The sequence below is a fragment of the Hemibagrus wyckioides genome, linkage group LG29 (assembly GCF_019097595.1).
Source record: "Hemibagrus wyckioides isolate EC202008001 linkage group LG29, SWU_Hwy_1.0, whole genome shotgun sequence".
Taxonomy (NCBI): domain Eukaryota; kingdom Metazoa; phylum Chordata; class Actinopteri; order Siluriformes; family Bagridae; genus Hemibagrus; species Hemibagrus wyckioides.
In genome coordinates, this window is record NC_080738.1 from 16,600,527 (window position 1) to 16,625,032 (window position 24,506).

The following is a 24,506-nucleotide window of genomic DNA, read 5'->3' on the forward strand; positions in this document are numbered from 1 at the left end:
TTCTGCACGTGCTGCCCGGAACTCTTGTTACCCGCTCCAGCGCGTCTCTCCGGAGGATTATTGGCGGCGCACCGCGGCTCGGGCAACGAGAGGCAAGATCCCTTGTCACGTGACCTGACACAATGGCGGCGCCCTGTGTCCCAGTGACTCGGTGTTGATGTGTTGAGATTTATTTCAGTCAAGTGTGCGTGTTTTATTATTATATTATAGTATTTATAATAATTTTTCATTTTGATTCGATTTAAAGTGACAGTGTTAAGATGAGGCGGTTGCTGACACTCACATGCTCGCTGTCTCGCGCTGCTCGGAGGAGTGTGTGGTCCAGTCACAGGTCAGAGAAGACAGTCGGAGTGGACCTGGAGGGAAGGTACTACTTACATTCATCAGTACTGCTGAGTCTTTAATCTCATACACTAGGTAGCTTCAAGACCTTCTTTTTACACGAGATACACAAACACCTAAAGAGAGAGAGAGGGATGGATAGACAGACAGTTAAATAGATGGAGAGAGACAGAAAGACAGACAGATAGATGGATAGACAGATGGATATACATAGAGATAAATGGATAGACAGTTAGGTAGACAGACAGAAAGACAGATAGATGGATATACAGATAGACAGACAGATAGACACAGTTAGATAGAATGAGAGAGACAGACAGAAAGACAAACAGATAGATGGATATACAGATAGAGAGAGAGATAGACAGATAGATGGGCAGATGGATATACATATAGATGGATAGACAGTTAGGTAGACAGACAGAAAGACATATAGATGGATATACAGATAGACAGACAGACAGACAGTTAGATAGACAGATAGACACAGTTAGAGCGATAGAGAGAGACAGACAGACAGAAAGACAGACAGATAGATGGATAGACAGATGGATATACATATAGATAGATAGAGAGAGAGAGAGAGAGAGAGAGAGAGAGAGACCGACAGACAGTTAGATAGACAGACAGTTAGATAGATAGAGAGAGACAGACAGACAGATAGATGGATATACATATAGATAGATAGATAGATAGATAGATAGATAGACAGACAGACCTCCTCAGTCTGTCAGTGGAACAGGGCAGTGACCTGAAGCTGCTCCTCTGTCTGGATATGATGCTGTACAGTGGACGCAGTGGATTGTCCTTGATGGACAGGAGCCCGCTCAGCGCCCGTCTCTCTGCCACCGATGTCCGGCTGTCCAGTTCTGAGCCCACAGTGGAGCCCGCCATTCTCACCTTTCTCACTACTGAGAAAGACGCTCGAGTTATTTGTTCATTAGCGGTTTCAGATCTTGCTCAAGTGTCCTGTCTGTCTTCTGTCCTCATGCTCATCCTCACGCTCGTCCTCATCCTCAGAAAGCTCGAGATATCGACGGGGAAGCTGGCCAGATTTGCGGACGGCTGTTCTGTCGTTCAGGTGAGGTTTAATCCTCCGTCTCGGCAGCTGTGCAGCGTCAGTGTATCATATCCAAAAATATGAACGAGTTTCCAGATAAATACAGAAATCTTGCTCTTCGGTCAGTGTCTCCATTGTTAGAGGATCAGAAATCCAATACGATTCTCCCCATTCTTTCCTGTTCAGGTGTTTAATGGAATTCATACAGGTGTGTTTGCTCCTTTTTTATTGTGATTTGTATTATTTCCAGCTTGGAGAAACGTCAGTCATGGTCACCGCCGTCAGCAAGACCAAACCTTCACCATCACAGTTCATGCCCCTGGTGGTGAGTTCTCTGTCTGTGTGTGTGTGTGTGTGTGTGAGAGTAGTGTCTCTGTGACGTGTTGATACGATGTTCACAGGTGGATTACAGACAGAAAGCAGCGGCCGCCGGACGAATCCCCACCAACTACCTGAGGAGAGAAATGGGCACCAGCGACTCCGAGATTCTCACCAGCAGACTCATCGGTGTGTAAAACCAGCAGAAACACTCACACCTTACTAGAGCAAAAGTTTGTGCGCCCTTACCTTAGTGTATGAAGTGGAAACATTTAATAAAGACTTAGACTTTTCCGGAGTTACTTTTTTTTTTTTTTAATTAAATTCTATTCTGTAGTTTGTTTGTTTTTTAATTTCAGTTATTTTTCATCCACTGTTTGGTTGCAACTTTGTGGTTATTTATTTGTTTGCTTGTGCTTTTAATTTATTTTTAATTTTTTCACCTTTTATTTTTTCACACTTTGCTTTCCTCTTTTTTTTTTTCTTTTTTTTTTAAATTAAATTTTTTAGTTTTCTCTGTGGACAGCATTTTCTGCTTTGGGTCCTGTCTTCCTGTTTGGTGTGGAGGAACTTGACTGGCCTGCACAGAGTCCTGACCTCAACCCCATAGAACACCTTTGGGATGAATTAGAGCGGAGACTGTGAGTCAGGCCAAAAGTTTTGGGACATCTTCCTTCACATGCACATGAATGTAATATGGAGTTGTCCCGCCCTTTACAGCTATAACAGCTTCAACTCTTCTGGGAAGACTTTCCACAAGGTTTAGGAGTGTGTTTATGGAAATTTTTGACCATTTCTCTAGAAGTACATTTGTGAGGTCAGGCACTGATGTTGGACGAGAAGGTCTGGCTCACAGTCTCCACTCTAATTCATCCCAAAGGTGTTCTATGGGGTTGAGGTCAGGACTCTGTGCAGGCCAGTCAAGTTCCTCCACACCAAACTCACTCATCCATGTCTTTATGGACGTTGCTTTGGTCACTGGTGTACAGTCATGTTGGAAGAGGAAGGGGTCATCCCCAAACTGTTCCCACAAAGAGCATGAAATTGTCCAAAATGTCTTGGGTCCGAGCCCAAACCCTGAAAAACAACACCTGAATTCAGTGATCTAGAGGGGTGTCCCAGTACTTTTGACAATATGAGTGCATGACTGTTTGTTGTTTGTGTCTCTGTACAGATCGCTCCATCAGGCCGCTGTTTCCTGCTGGATATTTCTACGACACACAGGTACGTCTCTCCTGCTTCAGCTCTTCACAGTCACTCACACACTAACACGACTGTGACTGAAACACCTTTCCTGTCTTCATGAAGGTTCTGTGCAACATTTTAGCTGCCGATGGTGTAAACGACCCGGACGTCCTCGCCATCAACGGAGGTGAGAGAGCTCTTTGTTGTTTTTCCAAATGTCTAAATGTCTAATCCAATCTCACAGACACTACGACATTTAATACAGTTGATTTGAAATATTAAAAACTAAAAAACTAACTATTAAAATAAGTAAATAAATAAAGTATTCAGTTTTAAAATATTAGATTTTTAAATTAATTTTTTATTCAAATTTAATGGCATTAAGGTTTATTTTATTTTATGAGTTTGATTTTATATTTCAGTAGTTCAGCAATTTTCCTTCACTCGTTTGTTTATTTCCATTTTATTCCATAATTTAATTTTTTATTATTATTTTATTGTAGTTAATCCATCCATCCATCCATTCATTCATTAATTTATTATTTTTTATTATTTTAATTCATTTAATTCAATACTCTAACCTTTTGTTCCTGTTTCCTCTCAGCATCTGCTGCTCTCGGTGTCTCTGATATTCCCTGGAACGGACCTGTTGGTGAGCCGATAGTTCTGCTTTTGGGTGATTGTGTGTGTGTGTGTGTGTGTGTGAAGTTAATATTGGTGATCTTCTCTCTGCAGGTGCTGTGCGTATCGGCCTGATTGATGGAGAGTTTGTCGTGAACCCGAGCCGGAAAGAGATGAACTCTAGCACCCTGAACCTGGTGGTAACAGGAGCTCCTTCTAGCCAAGTGGGTGAGTCAAATACTGCATCTGATTCAGTAACTACTGCATTTGATTCAGTACCTACTGCATTCGATTCAGTACCTACTCTATTTGATTCAGTACCTACTCTATTCGATTCAGTACCTACTCTATTCGATTCAGTACCTACTCTATTCGATTCAGTACCTACTCTATTCGATTCAGTACCTACTGCATTTGATTCAGTACCTACTGCATTTGATTCAGTACCTACTGCATTTGATTCAGTACCTACTGCATTTGATTCAGTGACTTATTTGTTGCTTGTGTTTGCAGTGATGATGGAAGCAGCTGCTGAGAACATCCTCCAGCAGGACTTCTGTCATGCCATTAAACTGGGAGTGAAACACACGCAGCAGATCATCCACGCCATCCAGCAGCTGGCTCGAGAGCTCAAGGTGGTGAAGCGCACGCCCCAGAAACTCTTCACTGCCCCGCCCGAGATGGTGGAGTACACCCGCCTGTACGAGCTTTACACTCTCCTAAATATGATAAAAAATCATTTCTTCTGATTTTCACTTCATTTTAATTTTTTAATTCATTTTTGTTTTTGATTCAATCAACTAATCAGTGTGTACGTGTGTGTACGTGTGTGTACGTGTGTGTACGTGTGTGTGTACGTGTGTGTACGTGTGTGTGTGTACGTGTGTGTACGTGTGTGTGTGTATGCAGGCTTGCTGGCGAGAAGATCTATGCTGTCTTCACAGACTTTTCACATGATAAGGTATTTATAGTGTTTATTAATGTTGTTTATTGTTTGTTTTTGTTGTTTATTGTTTTTATTATGGTTCTCTTACACATTCCGCTCTGTCTGGTTTGTTCAGGTTTCCAGAGATGAAGCTGTGAATAAAATTCGACTCGACACAGAGGAGCAAGTTAAAGGTGGCTACTTTTTTTTTGTCTCATGATGACAGTAACTGCAAGTAACACCAGTGACAGTAACACTAATGACAGTAACACCAGTGACAGTAACACCAGTGACAGTAACACCAGTGACAGTAACACCAGTGACAGTAACACTAATGACAGTAACACCAGTGACAGTAACACCAGTGACAGTAACACCAGTGACAGTAACACCAGTGACAGTAACACCAGTGACAGTAACACTAATGACAGTAACACCAGTGACAGTAACACCAGTGACAGTAACACCAGTGACAGTAACACCAGTGACAGTAACACTAATGACAGTAACACTAATGACAGTAACACCAGTGACAGTAACACCAGTGACAGTAACACTAATGACAGTAACACTAATGACAGTAACACCAGTGACAGTAACACTAATGACAGTAACACCAGTGACAGTAACACCAGTGACAGTAACACTAATGACAGTAACACTAATGACAGTAACACCAGTGACAGTAACACTAATGACAGTAACACCAGTGACAGTAACACCAGTGACAGTAACACCAGTGACAGTAACACTAATGACAGTAACACCAGTGACAGTAACACCAGTGACAGTAACACCAGTGACAGTAACACCAGTGACAGTAACACTAATGACAGTAACACCAGTGACAGTAACACCAGTGACAGTAACACTAATGACAGTAACACTAATGACAGTAACACCAGTGACAGTAACACCAGTGACAGTAACACCAGTGACAGTAACACCAGTGACAGTAACACCAGTGACAGTAACACTAATGACAGTAACACCAGTGACAGTAACACTAATGACAGTAACACCAGTGACAGTAACACTAATGACAGTAACACCAGTGACAGTAACACCAGTGACAGTAACACCAGTGACAGTAACACTAATGACAGTAACACTAATGACAGTAACACCAGTGACAGTAACACCAGTGACAGTAACACTAATGACAGTAACACCAGTGACAGTAACACCAGTGACAGTAACACCAGTGACAGTAACACTAATGACAGTAACACTAATGACAGTAACACCAGTGACAGTAACACTAATGACAGTAACACCAGTGACAGTAACACCAGTGACAGTAACACCAGTGACAGTAACACCAGTGACAGTAACACTAATGACAGTAACACCAGTGACAGTAACACTAATGACAGTAACACCAGTGACAGTAACACCAGTGACAGTAACACTAATGACAGTAACACCAGTGACAGTAACACCAGTGACAGTAACACCAGTGACAGTAACACCAGTGACAGTAACACCAGTGACAGTAACACTAATGACAGTAACACCAGTGACAGTAACACTAATGACAGTAACACCAGTGACAGTAACACCAGTGACAGTAACACTAATGACAGTAACACCAGTGACAGTAACACCAGTGACAGTAACACCAGTGACAGTAACACTAATGACAGTAACACCAGTGACAGTAACACCAGTGACAGTAACACCAGTGACAGTAACACTAATGACAGTAACACCAATGACAGTAACACCAGTGACAGTAACACCAGTGACAGTAACACCAGTGACAGTAACACTAATGACAGTAACACCAGTGACAGTAACACTAGTGACAGTAACACTAATGACAGTAACACCAGTGACAGTAACACCAGTGACAGTAACACTAATGACAGTAACACTAATGACAGTAACACCAGTGACAGTAACACTAGTGACAGTAACACTAGTGACAGTAACACCAGTGACAGTAACACCAGTGACAGTAACACCAGTGACAGTAACACTAATGACAGTAACACCAGTGACAGTAACACCAGTGACAGTAACACCAGTGACAGTAACACTAATGACAGTAACACCAGTGACAGTAACACCAGTGACAGTAACACCAGTGACAGTAACACCAGTGACAGTAACACCAGTGACAGTAACACCAGTGACAGTAACACTAATGACAGTAACACTAATGACAGTAACACTAATGACAGTAACACCAGTGACAGTAACACCAGTGACAGTAACACTAATGACAGTAACACCAGTGACAGTAACACCAGTGACAGTAACACCAGTGACAGTAACACCAGTGACAGTAACACTAATGACAGTAACACCAGTGACAGTAACACCAGTGACAGTAACACCAGTGACAGTAACACTAATGACAGTAACACCAGTGACAGTAACACCAGTGACAGTAACACTAATGACAGTAACACTAATGACAGTAACACCAGTGACAGTAACACCAGTGACAGTAACACCAATGACAGTAACACCAGTGACAGTAACACCAGTGACAGTAACACCAGTGACAGTAACACTAATGACAGTAACACTAATGACAGTAACACCAGTGACAGTAACACTAATGACAGTAACACCAGTGACAGTAACACTAATGACAGTAACACCAGTGACAGTAACACTAATGACAGTAACACCAGTGACAGTAACACTAATGACAGTAACACCAGTGACAGTAACACTAATGACAGTAACACCAGTGACAGTAACACTAATGACAGTAACACCAGTGACAGTAACACCAGTGACAGTAACACTAATGACAGTAACACTAATGACAGTAACACCAGTGACAGTAACACCAGTGACAGTAACACTAATGACAGTAACACCAGTGACAGTAACACCAGTGACAGTAACACTAATGACAGTAACACCAGTGACAGTAACACCAGTGACAGTAACACCAGTGACAGTAACACTAATGACAGTAACACCAGTGACAGTAACACCAGTGACAGTAACACCAGTGACAGTAACACCAATGACAGTAACACCAGTGACAGTAACACCAGTGACAGTAACACCAGTGACAGTAACACCAGTGACAGTAACACTAATGACAGTAACACCAGTGACAGTAACACCAGTGACAGTAACACCAGTGACAGTAACACCAGTGACAGTAACACTAATGACAGTAACACTAATGACAGTAACACCAGTGACAGTAACACTAGTGACAGTAACACTAGTGACAGTAACACCAGTGACAGTAACACCAGTGACAGTAACACCAGTGACAGTAACACTAATGACAGTAACACTAATGACAGTAACACTAATGACAGTAACACTAATGACAGTAACACCAGTGACAGTAACACCAGTGACAGTAACACTAATGACAGTAACACCAGTGACAGTAACACCAGTGACAGTAACACCAGTGACAGTAACACCAGTGACAGTAACACTAATGACAGTAACACCAGTGACAGTAACACCAGTGACAGTAACACCAGTGACAGTAACACTAATGACAGTAACACCAGTGACAGTAACACCAGTGACAGTAACACTAATGACAGTAACACTAATGACAGTAACACCAGTGACAGTAACACCAGTGACAGTAACACCAATGACAGTAACACCAGTGACAGTAACACCAGTGACAGTAACACCAGTGACAGTAACACTAATGACAGTAACACTAATGACAGTAACACTAATGACAGTAACACTAATGACAGTAACACCAGTGACAGTAACACCAGTGACAGTAACACTAATGACAGTAACACCAGTGACAGTAACACCAGTGACAGTAACACCAGTGACAGTAACACCAGTGACAGTAACACTAATGACAGTAACACCAGTGACAGTAACACCAGTGACAGTAACACCAGTGACAGTAACACTAATGACAGTAACACCAGTGACAGTAACACCAGTGACAGTAACACTAATGACAGTAACACTAATGACAGTAACACCAGTGACAGTAACACCAGTGACAGTAACACCAATGACAGTAACACCAGTGACAGTAACACCAGTGACAGTAACACCAGTGACAGTAACACCAGTGACAGTAACACTAATGACAGTAACACTAATGACAGTAACACCAGTGACAGTAACACTAATGACAGTAACACCAGTGACAGTAACACTAATGACAGTAACACCAGTGACAGTAACACTAATGACAGTAACACCAGTGACAGTAACACTAATGACAGTAACACCAGTGACAGTAACACTAATGACAGTAACACCAGTGACAGTAACACCAGTGACAGTAACACTAATGACAGTAACACTAATGACAGTAACACCAGTGACAGTAACACCAGTGACAGTAACACTAATGACAGTAACACCAGTGACAGTAACACCAGTGACAGTAACACTAATGACAGTAACACTAATGACAGTAACACTAATGACAGTAACACTAGTGACAGTAACACCAGTGACAGTAACACCAGTGACAGTAACACCAGTGACAGTAACACTAATGACAGTAACACCAGTGACAGTAACACCAGTGACAGTAACACCAGTGACAGTAACACCAGTGACAGTAACACTAATGACAGTAATACCAGTGACAGTAACACCAGTGACAGTAACACCAATGACAGTAACACCAGTGACAGTAACACCAGTGACAGTAACACCAGTGACAGTAACACTAATGACAGTAACACCAGTGACAGTAACACCAGTGACAGTAACACTAATGACAGTAACACTAATGACAGTAACACCAGTGACAGTAACACTAATGACAGTAACACCAGTGACAGTAACACTAATGACAGTAACACCAGTGACAGTAACACTAATGACAGTAACACCAGTGACAGTAACACTAATGACAGTAACACCAGTGACAGTAACACCAGTGACAGTAACACTAATGACAGTAACACCAGTGACAGTAACACCAGTGACAGTAACACCAGTGACAGTAACACTAATGACAGTAACACTAATGACAGTAACACCAGTGACAGTAACACCAGTGACAGTAACACCAGTGACAGTAACACCAGTGACAGTAACACTAATGACAGTAACACCAGTGACAGTAACACCAGTGACAGTAACACCAGTGACAGTAACACTAATGACAGTAACACCAGTGACAGTAACACCAGTGACAGTAACACCAGTGACAGTAACACTAATGACAGTAACACCAGTGACAGTAACACCAGTGACAGTAACACCAGTGACAGTAACACCAGTGACAGTAACGCCAGTGACAGTAACACTAATGACAGTAACACCAGTGACAGTAACACCAGTGACAGTAACACTAATGACAGTAACACCAGTGACAGTAACACCAGTGACAGTAACACCAGTGACAGTAACACTAATGACAGTAACACCAGTGACAGTAACACCAGTGACAGTAACACTAATGACAGTAACACCAGTGACAGTAACACCAGTGACAGTAACACCAGTGACAGTAACACTAATGACAGTAACACCAGTGACAGTAACACTAATGACAGTAACACCAGTGACAGTAACACCAGTGACAGTAACACTAATGACAGTAACACTAATGACAGTAACACCAGTGACAGTAACACCAGTGACAGTAACACTAATGACAGTAACACCAGTGACAGTAACACCAGTGACAGTAACACTAATGACAGTAACACTAATGACAGTAACACTAATGACAGTAACACCAGTGACAGTAACACTAATGACAGTAACACCAGTGACAGTAACACCAGTGACAGTAACACTAATGACAGTAACACCAGTGACAGTAACACCAGTGACAGTAACACCAGTGACAGTAACACTAATGACAGTAACACCAGTGACAGTAACACCAGTGACAGTAACACCAGTGACAGTAACACCAGTGACAGTAACACTAATGACAGTAACACCAGTGACAGTAACACCAGTGACAGTAACACTAATGACAGTAACACCAGTGACAGTAACACTAATGACAGTAACACCAGTGACAGTAACACTAATGACAGTAACACCAGTGACAGTAACACCAGTGACAGTAACACTAATGACAGTAACACCAGTGACAGTAACACTAATGACAGTAACACCAGTGACAGTAACACCAGTGACAGTAACACCAGTGACAGTAACACTAATGACAGTAACACCAGTGACAGTAACACTAATGACAGTAACACCAGTGACAGTAACACCAGTGACAGTAACACTAATGACAGTAACACTAATGACAGTAACACCAGTGACAGTAACACCAGTGACAGTAACACCAGTGACAGTAACGCCAGTGACAGTAACACTAATGACAGTAACACCAGTGACAGTAACACCAGTGACAGTAACACTAATGACAGTAACACCAGTGACAGTAACACCAGTGACAGTAACACCAGTGACAGTAACACTAATGACAGTAACACCAGTGACAGTAACACCAGTGACAGTAACACTAATGACAGTAACACCAGTGACAGTAACACCAGTGACAGTAACACCAGTGACAGTAACACTAATGACAGTAACACCAGTGACAGTAACACTAATGACAGTAACACCAGTGACAGTAACACCAGTGACAGTAACACTAATGACAGTAACACTAATGACAGTAACACCAGTGACAGTAACACCAGTGACAGTAACACTAATGACAGTAACACCAGTGACAGTAACACCAGTGACAGTAACACTAATGACAGTAACACTAATGACAGTAACACTAATGACAGTAACACCAGTGACAGTAACACTAATGACAGTAACACCAGTGACAGTAACACCAGTGACAGTAACACTAATGACAGTAACACCAGTGACAGTAACACCAGTGACAGTAACACCAGTGACAGTAACACTAATGACAGTAACACCAGTGACAGTAACACCAGTGACAGTAACACCAGTGACAGTAACACCAGTGACAGTAACACTAATGACAGTAACACCAGTGACAGTAACACCAGTGACAGTAACACTAATGACAGTAACACCAGTGACAGTAACACTAATGACAGTAACACCAGTGACAGTAACACTAATGACAGTAACACCAGTGACAGTAACACCAGTGACAGTAACACTAATGACAGTAACACCAGTGACAGTAACACTAATGACAGTAACACCAGTGACAGTAACACCAGTGACAGTAACACCAGTGACAGTAACACTAATGACAGTAACACTAATGACAGTAACACCAGTGACAGTAACACCAGTGACAGTAACACCAGTGACAGTAACACTAATGACAGTAACACCAGTGACAGTAACACCAGTGACAGTAACACCAGTGACAGTAACACCAGTGACAGTAACACTAATGACACTAACACTAATGACAGTAACACCAGTGACAGTAACACTAATGACAGTAACACCAGTGACAGTAACACCAGTGACAGTAACACTAGTGACAGTAACACTAATGACAGTAACACTAATGACAGTAACACCAGTGACAGTAACACCAGTGACAGTAACACCAGTGACAGTAACACTAATGACAGTAACACCAGTGACAGTAACACCAGTGACAGTAACACCAGTGACAGTAACACCAGTGACAGTAACACCAGTGACAGTAACACCAGTGACAGTAACACTAATGACAGTAACACTAATGACAGTAACACCAGTGACAGTAACACCAGTGACAGTAACACCAGTGACAGTAACACCAGTGACAGTAACACTAATGACAGTAACACTAATGACAGTAACACCAGTGACAGTAACACCAGTGACAGTAACACCAGTGACAGTAACACCAGTGACAGTAACACCAGTGACAGTAACACCAGTGACAGTAACACTAATGACAGTAACACCAGTGACAGTAACACCAGTGACAGTAACACCAGTGACAGTAACACCAGTGACAGTAACACCAGTGACAGTAACACTAATGACAGTAACACCAGTGACAGTAACACTAATGACAGTAACACCAGTGACAGTAACACCAGTGACAGTAACACCAGTGACAGTAACACCAGTGACAGTAACACTAATGACAGTAACACCAGTGACAGTAACACCAGTGACAGTAACACCAGTGACAGTAACACCAGTGACAGTAACACTAGTGACAGTAACACTAGTGACAGTAACACTAATGACAGTAACACCAGTGACAGTAACACTAATGACAGTAACACTAATGACAGTAACACCAGTGACAGTAACACTAGTGACAGTAACACCAGTGACAGTAACACTAATGACAGTAACACCAGTGACAGTAACACTGACAGTAACACCAGTGACAGTAACACCAGTGACAGTAACACCAGTGACAGTAACACCAGTGACAGTAACACCAGTGACAGTAACACTAATGACAGTAACACCAGTGACAGTAACACCAGTGACAGTAACACCAGTGACAGTAACACCAGTGACAGTAACACTAATGACAGTAACACCAGTGACAGTAACACCAGTGACAGTAACACTAATGACAGTAACACCAGTGACAGTAACACCAGTGACAGTAACACTAATGACAGTAACACCAGTGACAGTAACACTAATGACAGTAACACCAGTGACAGTAACACCAGTGACAGTAACACCAGTGACAGTAACACTAATGACAGTAACACCAGTGACAGTAACACTAATGACAGTAACACCAGTGACAGTAACACCAGTGACAGTAACACTAATGACAGTAACACTAATGACAGTAACACCAGTGACAGTAACACCAGTGACAGTAACACCAGTGACAGTAACACTAATGACAGTAACACCAGTGACAGTAACACCAGTGACAGTAACACCAGTGACAGTAACACCAATGACACTAACACCAATGACAGTAACACCAGTGACAGTAACACCAGTGACAGTAACACCAGTGACAGTAACACTAATGACAGTAACACCAGTGACAGTAACACCAGTGACAGTAACACCAGTGACAGTAAAACTAATGACAGTAACACCAGTGACAGTAACACTAATGACAGTAACACTAATGACAGTAACACCAGTGACAGTAACACCAGTGACAGTAAAACTAATGACAGTAACACCAGTGACAGTAAAACTAATGACAGTAACACCAGTGACAGTAACACTAATGACAGTAACACTAATGACAGTAACACCAGTGACAGTAACACCAGTGACAGTAAAACTAATGACAGTAACACCAGTGACAGTAAAACTAATGACAGTAACACCAGTGACAGTAACACCAGTGACAGTAACACCAGTGACAGTAACACTAATGACAGTAACACTAATGACAGTAACACCAGTGACAGTAACACCAGTGACAGTAACACTAATGACAGTAACACCAGTGACAGTAACACCAGTGACAGTAACACTAATGACAGTAACACCAGTGACAGTAACACCAGTGACAGTAACACTAATGACAGTAACACCAGTGACAGTAACACTAATGACAGTAACACCAGTGACAGTAACACCAGTGACAGTAACACTAATGACAGTAACACCAGTGACAGTAACACTAATGACAGTAACACCAGTGACAGTAACACCAGTGACAGTAACACCAGTGACAGTAACACTAATGACAGTAACACTAATGACAGTAACACTAATGACAGTAACACTAATGACAGTAACACTAATGACAGTAACACCAGTGACAGTAACACCAGTGACAGTAACACCAGTGACAGTAACACCAGTGACAGTAACACTAATGACAGTAACACCAGTGACAGTAACACCAGTGACAGTAACACTAATGACAGTAACACCAGTGACAGTAACACCAGTGACAGTAACACTAATGACAGTAACACCAGTGACAGTAACACTAATGACAGTAACACCAGTGACAGTAACACCAGTGACAGTAACACTAATGACAGTAACACCAGTGACAGTAACACTAATGACAGTAACACCAGTGACAGTAACACCAGTGACAGTAACACTAATGACAGTAACACTAATGACAGTAACACTAATGACAGTAACACCAGTGACAGTAACACCAGTGACAGTAACACCAGTGACAGTAACACTAATGACAGTAACACCAGTGACAGTAACACCAGTGACAGTAACACTAATGACAGTAACACCAGTGACAGTAACACCAGTGACAGTAACACCAGTGACAGTAACACCAATGACAGTAACACCAGTGACAGTAACACTAATGACAGTAACACTAATGACAGTAACACTAATGACAGTAACACCAGTGACAGTAACACTAATGACAGTAACACTAATGACAGTAACACCAGTGACAGTAACACCAGTGACAGTAACACTAATGACAGTAACACCAGTGACAGTAACACCAGTGACAGTAACACTAATGACAGTAACACCAGTGACAGTAACACCAGTGACAGTAACACCAGTGACAGTAAAACTAATGACAGTAACACCAGTGACAGTAACACTAATGACAGTAACACTAATGACAGTAACACTAATGACAGTAACACCAGTGACAGTAACACTAATGACAGTAACACCAGTGACAGTAACACTAATGACAGTAACACCAGTGACAGTAACACCAGTGACAGTAACACCAGTGACAGTAACACCAGTGACAGTAAAACTAATGACAGTAACACCAGTGACAGTAACACTAATGACAGTAACACTAATGACAGTAACACCAGTGACAGTAACACCAGTGACAGTAACACCAGTGACAGTAACACCAGTGACAGTAACACTAATGACAGTAACACCAGTGACAGTAACACCAGTGACAGTAACACTAATGACAGTAACACCAGTGACAGTAACACCAGTGACAGTAACACTAATGACAGTAACACCAGTGACAGTAACACTAATGACAGTAACACCAGTGACAGTAACATCAGTGACAGTAACACCAGTGACAGTAACACTAATGACAGTAACACCAGTGACAGTAACACCAGTGACAGTAACACCAGTGACAGTAACACTAATGACAGTAACACCAGTGACAGTAACACCAGTGACAGTAACACTAATGACATTAATAATGTCTGGTAATAACTTGCTGAAAAGAACCAAATAGTTTAGCTTTTTTTTTTATCTTGTAATACATTATAGAGAAATTTCCTCAAGCCGAGCCGTTTGAAGTGATCGAGGCCTTCAACGTGGTTTCTAAAGATATTTTCCGTAACCTGGTACTGACCGAGTACAGAAGGTGACGTCTTTTTTTTTTAATTTCTCTCATATTTACCCTGCAGTTCTTCTAGCATCTAGCATTACTGACATTACGTCATGTCTCTGAGGTTTCAGGTGTGACGGGCGAGACTTGACATCATTACGAGACATTTCGTGTGAAGTGGACATCTTTAAACCTCTCCACGGCTCGGCGCTCTTCCAGAGAGGACAGACGCAGGTACGAAAGAGTACTGATTATAAAAACAGACGTATTTTCATCTGCACTTGATGATTAGAATGAATTTTGTTGATCGTTGTAGGTGCTTTGTACCGTAACTTTCGACTCTATAGAGTCCAGTGTGAAAACGGACATCATAACCACGGCCCTGAGGTAAAACTGACCAGAGAACTGAACCACATCACGGCATCACAATAAAGTTTAAGATACACCTTTAAATTAATGTCTGTTAAAAAGAAAAATAAATCAGTGTAAGCTTTGTTGTGTAAGTCTCATTATGTTACGGCTTTGCAAAATGTTTTAAGACCATAAAATTTTTACTTTTACGCATGATCTACTGTGTATTTTATTTCTTGGGGCTGTTCTGTAAATTTTGGAATATTTATTTCCTGATTATTTATTTGGTTTTATCTTTAATAGTGGGATCAAAGACAAGAATTTCATGCTTCACTATGAGGTAAGTTAAAAAGTTTTAATAAATCATTTTTCCTTTAGTAAATGTTTCTGTGATGTTTGCACTGGTGGGCGTGGCCAATTATGCTGGTGATGTATTAAGAATATGCATGTAAATAATTAAATAAATACATTTCCATCTTAGGTTATAGAAAGATCCTAATATATTGTAAATATCAAATCTCCAGGATTTCACAGATTTTTTTTTTTATTGTTGTGTCCAAAAATGTTAGATTTTTTCCAAACATAAATAAATAAATAAATAAATTAATTAATAATTCCATGAATTGGGAGGAGAGAAGATGGCCACCAATGTGGTTCAGCAGCATGGTTTCCACACTCGTTCTTCAGCAGCACTTCATCCAGCTCATCCTTTCTTTCCTGACGAACTAAAAGCCCTTAATGGAATTTCTCTCTCTGTGTTTCTCCATCTCAGTTTCCTCCGTATGCGACGAATGAAATCGGGAAAATGGGAGGAGTGAACAGACGAGAGCTGGGTCACGGTGAGTGACGGTGTGTGGTGGCTGTTATATGTGGTTATGTCTGTTTATAACCTCTCTGATCTCTTTATTTCTCCGTCTCTATCTGTCCAGGTGCTCTGGCTGAAAAAGCCCTGAGACCAGTCATTCCTAAAGAATTCCCCTTTACCATCCGAGTGACCTCCGAGGTGCTGGAGTCCAATGGTGCGTCCTAAATATCTCATCTCTGTCACTCTCAACGTTACTGCTGTTTACCTCATTACTAATGTCAGCCCCGTTACTGCCGTTTACCTCATCACTAATGTCAGCCCCGTTACTGCCGTTTACCACATTACTAATGTCAGCCCCGTTACTGCCGTTTACCTCATTACTAATGTCAGCCCCGTTACTGCCGTTTACCACATTACTAATGTCAGCCCCGTTACTGCCGTTTACCTCATTACTAATGTCAGCCCCGTTACTGCCGTTTACCTCATTACTAATGTCAGCCCCGTTACTGCCGTTTACCTCACTACTAATGTCAGCCCCGTTACTGCTGTTTACCTCATTACTAATGTCAGCCCCGTTACTGCTGTTTACCTCATTACTAATGTCAGCCCCGTTACTGCTGTTTACCTCATTACTAATGTCAGCCCCGTTACTGCTGTCTACCTCTTTACTGATGTCAGCCTCGTTACTGCTGTTTACCTCGTTACTGACATCAGCCTCGTTACTCTTGTTTACCTTGTTACTGATGTCAGCCTCGTTACTGCTGTTTACCTCGTTACTGACATCAGCCTCGTTACTCTTGTTTACCTTGTTACTGACGTCAGCCTCGTTACTGCTGTTTACCTCGTTACTGATGTCAGCCTTGTTGCTGTTGTTTACCTCATTACTGCTGTTTACCTCATGGTCTGTGTTGTAACTTCCTGTGTGTGTATTGCATAGGCTCGTCATCCATGGCATCGGCATGTGGAGGCAGTCTGGCTTTAATGGATGCAGGTGAGCTTTTTGTCTTTCTTTTCCCTTCTTTCTTTCGTTCTTCCTTTAGTTCTTTCATTCTTTGTCCTCTTTGCTTTCTTTTCCTTTTTTCTTTCTTCACTTCTACGTGTTTTTGTCTTCCATTTGTCCATCTTTTTTCTTTTTGTAGACTATTTTTGTCATCTTTCTTTGCATCCTTTTTTCTTTCTGTTTTTGCTTTTCTTTTTGCTTATATTTTACGTTTTTCTTATTCGTCTATCTTTGTTTTTTATGTCTTTGTCTTTTTCTTTCTGTTCTGCTCATTGTTCTTACCTTCTTGTCTTTTTGCTTTTTTTATATTTTGTATTTCTTTTTAGGGTTCTTTTTTGTCTTTATTCCTTCTATTTTATATATTTGTATATATATTTATTTATTATGTTTTTGGTCCATGCTGTTTCTGTATTGTTTGTCATTATTTCTGTAAACTTGTGTGTTGGATGTTATTAGTTATGAGTTCATGATAATGCAATGTGAGGTGATGTGACATGGGGTGATATAAGGTGATTGTTAGGTGATGTGTGGTGATTGTTAGGTGATTGAGGTGCTGTGAGGTGATTGTGAGGTGATGTGAGATGATTGTGAGGTGATTGAGGTGCTGTGAGGTGATTGTTAGGTGATGTGAGGTGATGTGAGGTGATGTGAGGTGATTGTGAGGTGATGTGAGGTGATTGTGAGGTGCTGTGAGGTGATTGAGGTGCTGTGAGGTGATTGTGAGGTGCTGTGAGGTGATTATGAGGTGCTGTGAGGTGATTGTGAGGTGATTGTTAGGTGATTGAGGTGCTGTGAGGTGATTGTGAGGTGATTGTGAGGTGATTGAGGTGCTGTGAGGTGATTGTTAGGGGATTGTTAGGGGATTGTGAGGTGATGTGAGGTGATTGTTAGGTGATTGAGGTGCTGTGAGGTGATTGTGAGGTGATTGTTAGGTGATTGTGAGGTGCTGTGAGGTGATTGTGAGGTGATTGAGGTGATTGTGAGGTGTTGTGAGGTGATTGTGAGGTGTTGTGAGGTGATTGTTAGGTAATTGAGGTGCTGTGAGGTGATTGTGAGGTGATTGTGAGGTGATTGTTAGGTGATGTGAGGTGATTCTGAGGTGATGTGAGGTGTTGTGAGGTGATTGTTAGGTGATTGAGGTGCTGTGAGGTGATTGTGAGGTGATGTGAGGTGATTGTTAGGTGATGTGAGGTGCTTCTGAGGTGATGAGAGGTGATGTGAGGTGATTGTGAGGTGTTGTGAGGTGATTGTTTGGTGATTGTGAGGTGCTGTGAGGTGATGTGAGGTGATTGTTAGGTGATGTGAGGTGATTGTGAGGTGTTGAGGTGATTGTTAGGTGATTGAGGTGATTGTGAGGTGCTGTGAGGTGCTGTGAGGTGATTGTTAGGTGATGTGAGGTGATTCTGAGGTGATGAGAGGTGATGTGAGGTGATTGTGAGGTGATGTGAGGTGATTATGAGGTGATTAGTGCAGGTGTTGATCAGTAGTTTGTGTTCTCAGGTGTGCCGATCTCCTCAGCGGTGGCTGGAGTGGCTGTGGGTCTCATTTCAAAACCAAACCCTGAGAAACTCTCTGAGATTCACGACTACAGATTACTGACGGATATACTGGTGAGTCTGTTACCTTTACACCCATTCACCACTGCTCCCCCTTCTTTCTTTCTTTCTTTCTTTCTTTCTTTCTTTCTTTCTTTCTTTCCTTCTTTCCTTCTTTCCTTCTTTCCTTCTTTCCTTCCTTCCTTCCTTCCTTCCTTCCTTCCTGTGCTTTGTTTTATTTCTGTGTGTGTGTGTGATGATTGTAGGGGATTGAGGACTATAACGGAGACATGGATTTTAAAATGGCCGGAACAAACAAAGGCATCACTGCGTTACAGGTACAAAGAGAGACGTGTGACGTGAACCTTCACGTGTGTGTTAATGTTTTTATCTGTTAATGTGTGTGTGTGTGTGTGTCAGGCTGATATTAAGATCCCAGGTCTTCCTCTGAAAATTGTAATGGAGGCCATCCAGCAGGCGACAGGTGACCAACACACACACACACACATATATAAACACACACCTGCGCGCAAGATACAACACACTGCACAGTCTCACTCCTTGTTCTCTGTTTCAGTGGCTAAGAAAGAGATTTTAGGGATCATGAATAAAAGCATTTCGAAGCCCAGGAGCTCGAGGAAGGAGAACGGCCCTGTTGTTGGTATGAAGCCTGTAGTTGAAAATTGTGCTTATGTGGGGGTTTTTATTCATATCCATTTCCTGTTTGTTTGTTTAATCTCGGTGTGAAATCTGTGTTTTGTTTTTTTGGTTTGTTTTGTTTTTGTCTGAAGAAAACGTTCGTGTGCCGATTTCCAGAAGAGCTCGCTTCGTTGGTCCTGGAGGATACAACCTCCGCCGACTGCAGGCCCAGACAGGTCACACACACACACACACACAGATAAATACACACACATGCGCACACACACACACACACATGCACACACAGATAAATACACACACATATACACACACATGCGCACACACACACACTGATTAACACACACACATGAACACACACAAACACACACACACTGATTAATACACGCGCATGCATACACACACAGATACACGTGCATGCATGCATACACACACATACACGCGCATGCATGCATACACACACACTCTGATAAATACACAAATGCACACCCACACACCTACACTTAGGTTTTTTCTCTCTTTTTCTTTCATTCTTTTATACTTTTCTTTTTGTTCTTCTTTCTTTTCTGTTTTTTTCCATTCATTTTTATATTTTGCAATTTTCATTTTCTCTTTTTTTTCCAGAATTTTCCTGTGCTTTCGTTTCTTTTATTAATTAAATGTTTTCCTTTCTTTTCTCCCTTCTTTTTCTTACCTTCTTTGTTTCATTTTTCTAATTTATTTCTCTTCTTTCTTTCCTTTCCCATTGAAATGTATTGGATGTTTTTTTTTCTGTTTGTCTTTTTCTTTCTCTCTCTCTTTTATCCTTGCTGATGTTTTGTATTTATTGGTGCCTTCTTGTCATCTTTTTTTTCCTACCCATCTGTATATTATTTTCCCTTCTGTATTACTGTTCTTTTTATATTTAGTTCCTGTCACTTCTGATCGATGTGAAGCTCCGGTTTTATGTTTTTATTCTTGTTTTATTTATTTCCAGGTGTGACGATAAGCCAGGTGGACGAGGAGACGTTCTCGGTGTTCGCTCCGACTCCACACGCCCTGCACGAGGCTCAGGAGTTCATCACAGACATCTGCAAAGACGACGTGTGTGTCCCGTCTCCTCAAAACACAACCTCATAAACACTGATGAAAATTAAACACCTGATTGTTTTTTTTTGTTTGTTTTTACAGCAAGAACAGCAGCTGGAGTTTGGGGCTGTGTACACAGCAACCATCATGGAAATCAGGTTTGTGTGTGTGTGTGTGTGTGTGTGTGAGACATGGCATGGCAGAGACATTGATGCTGGTTGTGTGTTTGTGGTGTTTTTACAGAGACAGTGGCGTCATGGTCAAGCTTTATCCCAACATGACCGCTGTGCTTCTACACAACTCTCAGCTCGATCATAAACGGGTAAGATCTTCCTCAAAATAAATACAAATAAACTAGGAATTCTGTTTACTTCAGACATAATTATTAGGGTTGCCAGACCTTATTACTTTTTCCACACAATTAAAAAGAAACTAGGAGACCGGTTTATTCAGAAATGCTTGGAATATCTATCTATCTATGTATCTGTCTGTCTATCTATCTATCCATCTATCTGTCTGTCTACCTACCTACCTAGGGTTTATTCAGATATCACTATAATAAGGGTTGCCTGATCAGGTTATTCCTTATAATCAGGACTATAGATCTGGCAACCCTGATTATTATAAATATACAATTTAAAAAAAAACCTAGGAATTTTATTTATTCAGATATAAATATAGTCAGGGTTGCCAGATCATGGTTACAGACTATAATCAGGGTTACCAGAACTCAATACAATTTCCACACAATAAAAAAAATCTCTAGGAATCCTGTTTATTCAGACATGCTTATATAATCAGGGTTGCCAGATCTTAGTAAAATTTCCACACAATTAAAAAATATATATAACTATGCATCATGATTATTCAGGCACATCCATCCAAATCCATCCATCCATCCATCCATCCATCCATCCATCCATCCATCCATCCATCCATCCATCCATCTATCTATCTATCTATCTATCTATCTATCTATCTATCTATCTATCTATCTATCTAATTAAGGTTGCCAGATCTTAGTAAAATTCTCCACACAATATAAAAAATAGAAATTCTGTTTATTCAGACATGACTATAATCCGGGTTGCCAGATCTTAGTAAAATTTCCACATTAAAAACTAAGATTCCTGTTTATTCAGACATGACTGTAATCTGGGTTGCCAGATTATGGTTATAGACTATAACCAGTGTTAGTAAAGTTTCCAGATAATAAAAAAACTAGGAATTCTGTTTATTCAGACATGCTAATAATCAGGGCTGCCATATCTTAGTAAAATTTTCACACACAATGAAAACTACTCTAGAAAGTTTGGCTATTAAAAAAAGAAAAGCTCAGATCTTCTGATTTTACTCTGTAAATCTTTAAAACACAAAATCTTAGTATTATACAACCTGCTTCTCAATCTGGCAACCCGATTAGAACACAAGTCTTTGAGTTGCTTGTAAGTGAAGCTCTAAATCATTCAGGAAGGTGTGTTTTAGTGACGGAAAATGTTCTTCTTCGCCATCTTGTTTTCTTTTTCCAGATCAAACACCCCAGTGCTCTCGGACTGGAGGTCGGACAGCAGATCCAGGTGTGTACTGCGTCTCGGATATCTGAATATAACAACAAAACAAAAAAAAAATGTCACTGAGCCTCACCTTCGCTCTGAGATGTCATAGGATCCTTCTGTTTGTACTGGGATTGGTTTATGCTGTATGTGGAAGAGTGTGTGTGTGTGTGTGTGTGTGTGTGGTGTTACAGATACAGAGAAGGGGTTTATAGTTAATTACTGAAAAAATCACTAGAAATACGGCTAAGACTCTCACGCTGGACATCAGTAAATTAACAAGAGACCAGACCAGAGGTCAGACCTCACTAGATGATGAAACCAAACCAAAGCGTCGTCTCTTCTTTCCCGTAATTCACAGGTGAAATATTTCGGACGTGACCCCATGGACGGCAGGATGAGGCTGTCTCGTAAAGTGCTTCAGTCTCCTGCAGCCACGGTGGTGAAGACGCTGAGCGAGAAGCAGAGCATCACGATGGGAGCAGCAGACAAAGAGACCTCATCTTCCTCATGACCTCTTCGTATTAGGAGTCGCTTTCCGTATCAGACTCTGGAGTCGAGCTGGATCCAGTTCCACCGTGTCCTCCTTCATGGTCGCGTTTGAAACCCTAAATGATGTACGTTCTCCGGAAATCACAGGGTTTCTGCTGGGACGCAGGAGTGAGGAAACTGTGCACTATTAATGTACTTGTATAGAAAAGTTTGTACGAAGAGTTATGTCGAGTGTGTTTCTTTTCTGCTTCACATTTGGTCAGGCTTATTCATAGACAAATTCAAAAATATTGGCACCCAGCAAGAGACTATTATTATTAATAATAATAATAATAATAATAATAATAAAGATATAAAATTACAAACATTTCCCATTCAAACAATTAGAGAAGCTATTTCCTGTCAAGGAAGTTATTACATTCCAAGAAGAACTGCTTTATTTTCTGTCGAAAAAGATTTGTGGCAAAAGTATTGGCACCCCCTATACATGTGTAATAACAGTTTATGGGTGCAGAAAACGTTGTCTTCGACTTAATATGATGTTTTACGCACATAATATCTCGAACACCTCGAGAACTAAGGAGATGGGTGGTTTTTGACCTTCACAAGTAAGTTTACGCTTTATATAAAATAAAAATAAAGCCATAAGGCACAACTGGGACCATGAAGAAGTTTCCTGGAACATGTGGAAAAAGGTAACTAACAAGTCAATGTGTAATAAAACACAAAGTGTTTAACAGAGGGTTTAAAACCTTAACCAAACTGCTGGACATAGTATTCAAGAGGTTTTTATATGTTTGTGACCTCGGATTTTATGAAAACAAACATTTTCTGGACACTATGAGGAATAATCAGTAGTTTTATTGTTCATTCTGCCATTGGTGATGCGTTTCTATTCAGAAGTGTGTGTTTGGGAAGAAGCTGAAACATGAAAAAACTCTTATCAAAGTTTCTTTCTACAAATACTTTCGGCTACTGTGTCGGTCAGAGAGATCTGACCAAAGTCTGACCCAAAAAAACTGCAGGAACAGGCGCAGTGACGCCAGAGAGCGCGATGTGATTGGCTTAGAGCGAGACACGTGACGATAGATTACAGTTACGTTTTCTGTTCGGTTCAGAAACTTGGAGAGTCGACTCTGAATCGATTGAGTCGATTCTACGTTACAAGAATCCCCAAAACTGTAAACCAGATGATTTTGTCGAAATAAGTAAATGGTGTAATATTGATTAAGTAAATATATCAATGTTACTGATAAAAATAAAAGAATCAGTACCGACTTCCTCGTCACGCCATTTGAGCGAGCATTCATAATGAACAAGTGAAATTGAGTGCTGAAGATGCTAAAAAAAAAAAAAAAAGCCAATTAAATCATCTCTTTCAATTCTTTAGGCTTGGACACATTTTTGTCACGAATTTTACAGTTCCAAAAGTAAAACTGCTTCTTCTTCTTTTTTTACTACATAATAATAAAACTAGTCAAAATGGTCTTCCTAAACTT

General features: G+C 40.9%; 1 protein-coding gene across 2 annotated transcripts; it reads left to right on the forward strand.

Annotated features, from left to right (window-relative positions):
- The first annotated feature begins 88 nt into the window (after positions 1–88).
- On the forward strand, positions 89–24,472 carry LOC131349264 (polyribonucleotide nucleotidyltransferase 1, mitochondrial). Of its 2 annotated transcripts, XM_058384806.1 has the most exons (28): positions 90–367; positions 1,363–1,423; positions 1,653–1,727; positions 1,804–1,909; positions 2,895–2,944; positions 3,029–3,092; positions 3,510–3,557; positions 3,641–3,754; positions 4,040–4,226; positions 4,436–4,487; positions 4,588–4,645; positions 15,486–15,582; positions 15,678–15,780; positions 15,863–15,933; positions 16,201–16,237; positions 16,670–16,736; positions 16,827–16,916; positions 17,640–17,693; positions 19,203–19,312; positions 19,504–19,575; positions 19,658–19,721; positions 19,815–19,898; positions 20,029–20,112; positions 20,871–20,977; positions 21,065–21,120; positions 21,206–21,284; positions 22,492–22,539; positions 22,877–24,468. In XM_058384806.1, exons 1-28 carry the CDS (start codon positions 261–263, stop codon positions 23,027–23,029), a joined length of 2,298 nt encoding a protein of 765 aa, XP_058240789.1. In that variant the 5' UTR covers positions 90–260; the 3' UTR covers positions 23,030–24,468. The 2 variants fall into 2 exon arrangements, with proteins under 2 accessions (XP_058240790.1, XP_058240789.1); XM_058384807.1 differs by lacking the exon at positions 19,504–19,575 and having other exon boundaries at positions 89–367; positions 22,877–24,472.
- The last annotated feature ends 34 nt before the right edge of the window (positions 24,473–24,506 follow it).

Excerpts from the sequence above, each read along its gene's own strand:
- LOC131349264 (XM_058384806.1), top strand. The coding sequence starts at position 261 with ATGAGGCGGTTGCTGACACTCACATGCTCGCTGTCTCGCGCTGCTCGG. Across the intron at positions 15,781-15,862 it reads TCCAGAGAGGACAGACGCAG|GTGCTTTGTACCGTAACTTT; the intron begins GTACGAAAGAGT and ends TGATCGTTGTAG. Across the intron at positions 17,694-19,202 it reads TCTGGCTTTAATGGATGCAG|GTGTGCCGATCTCCTCAGCG; the intron begins GTGAGCTTTTTG and ends TTGTGTTCTCAG.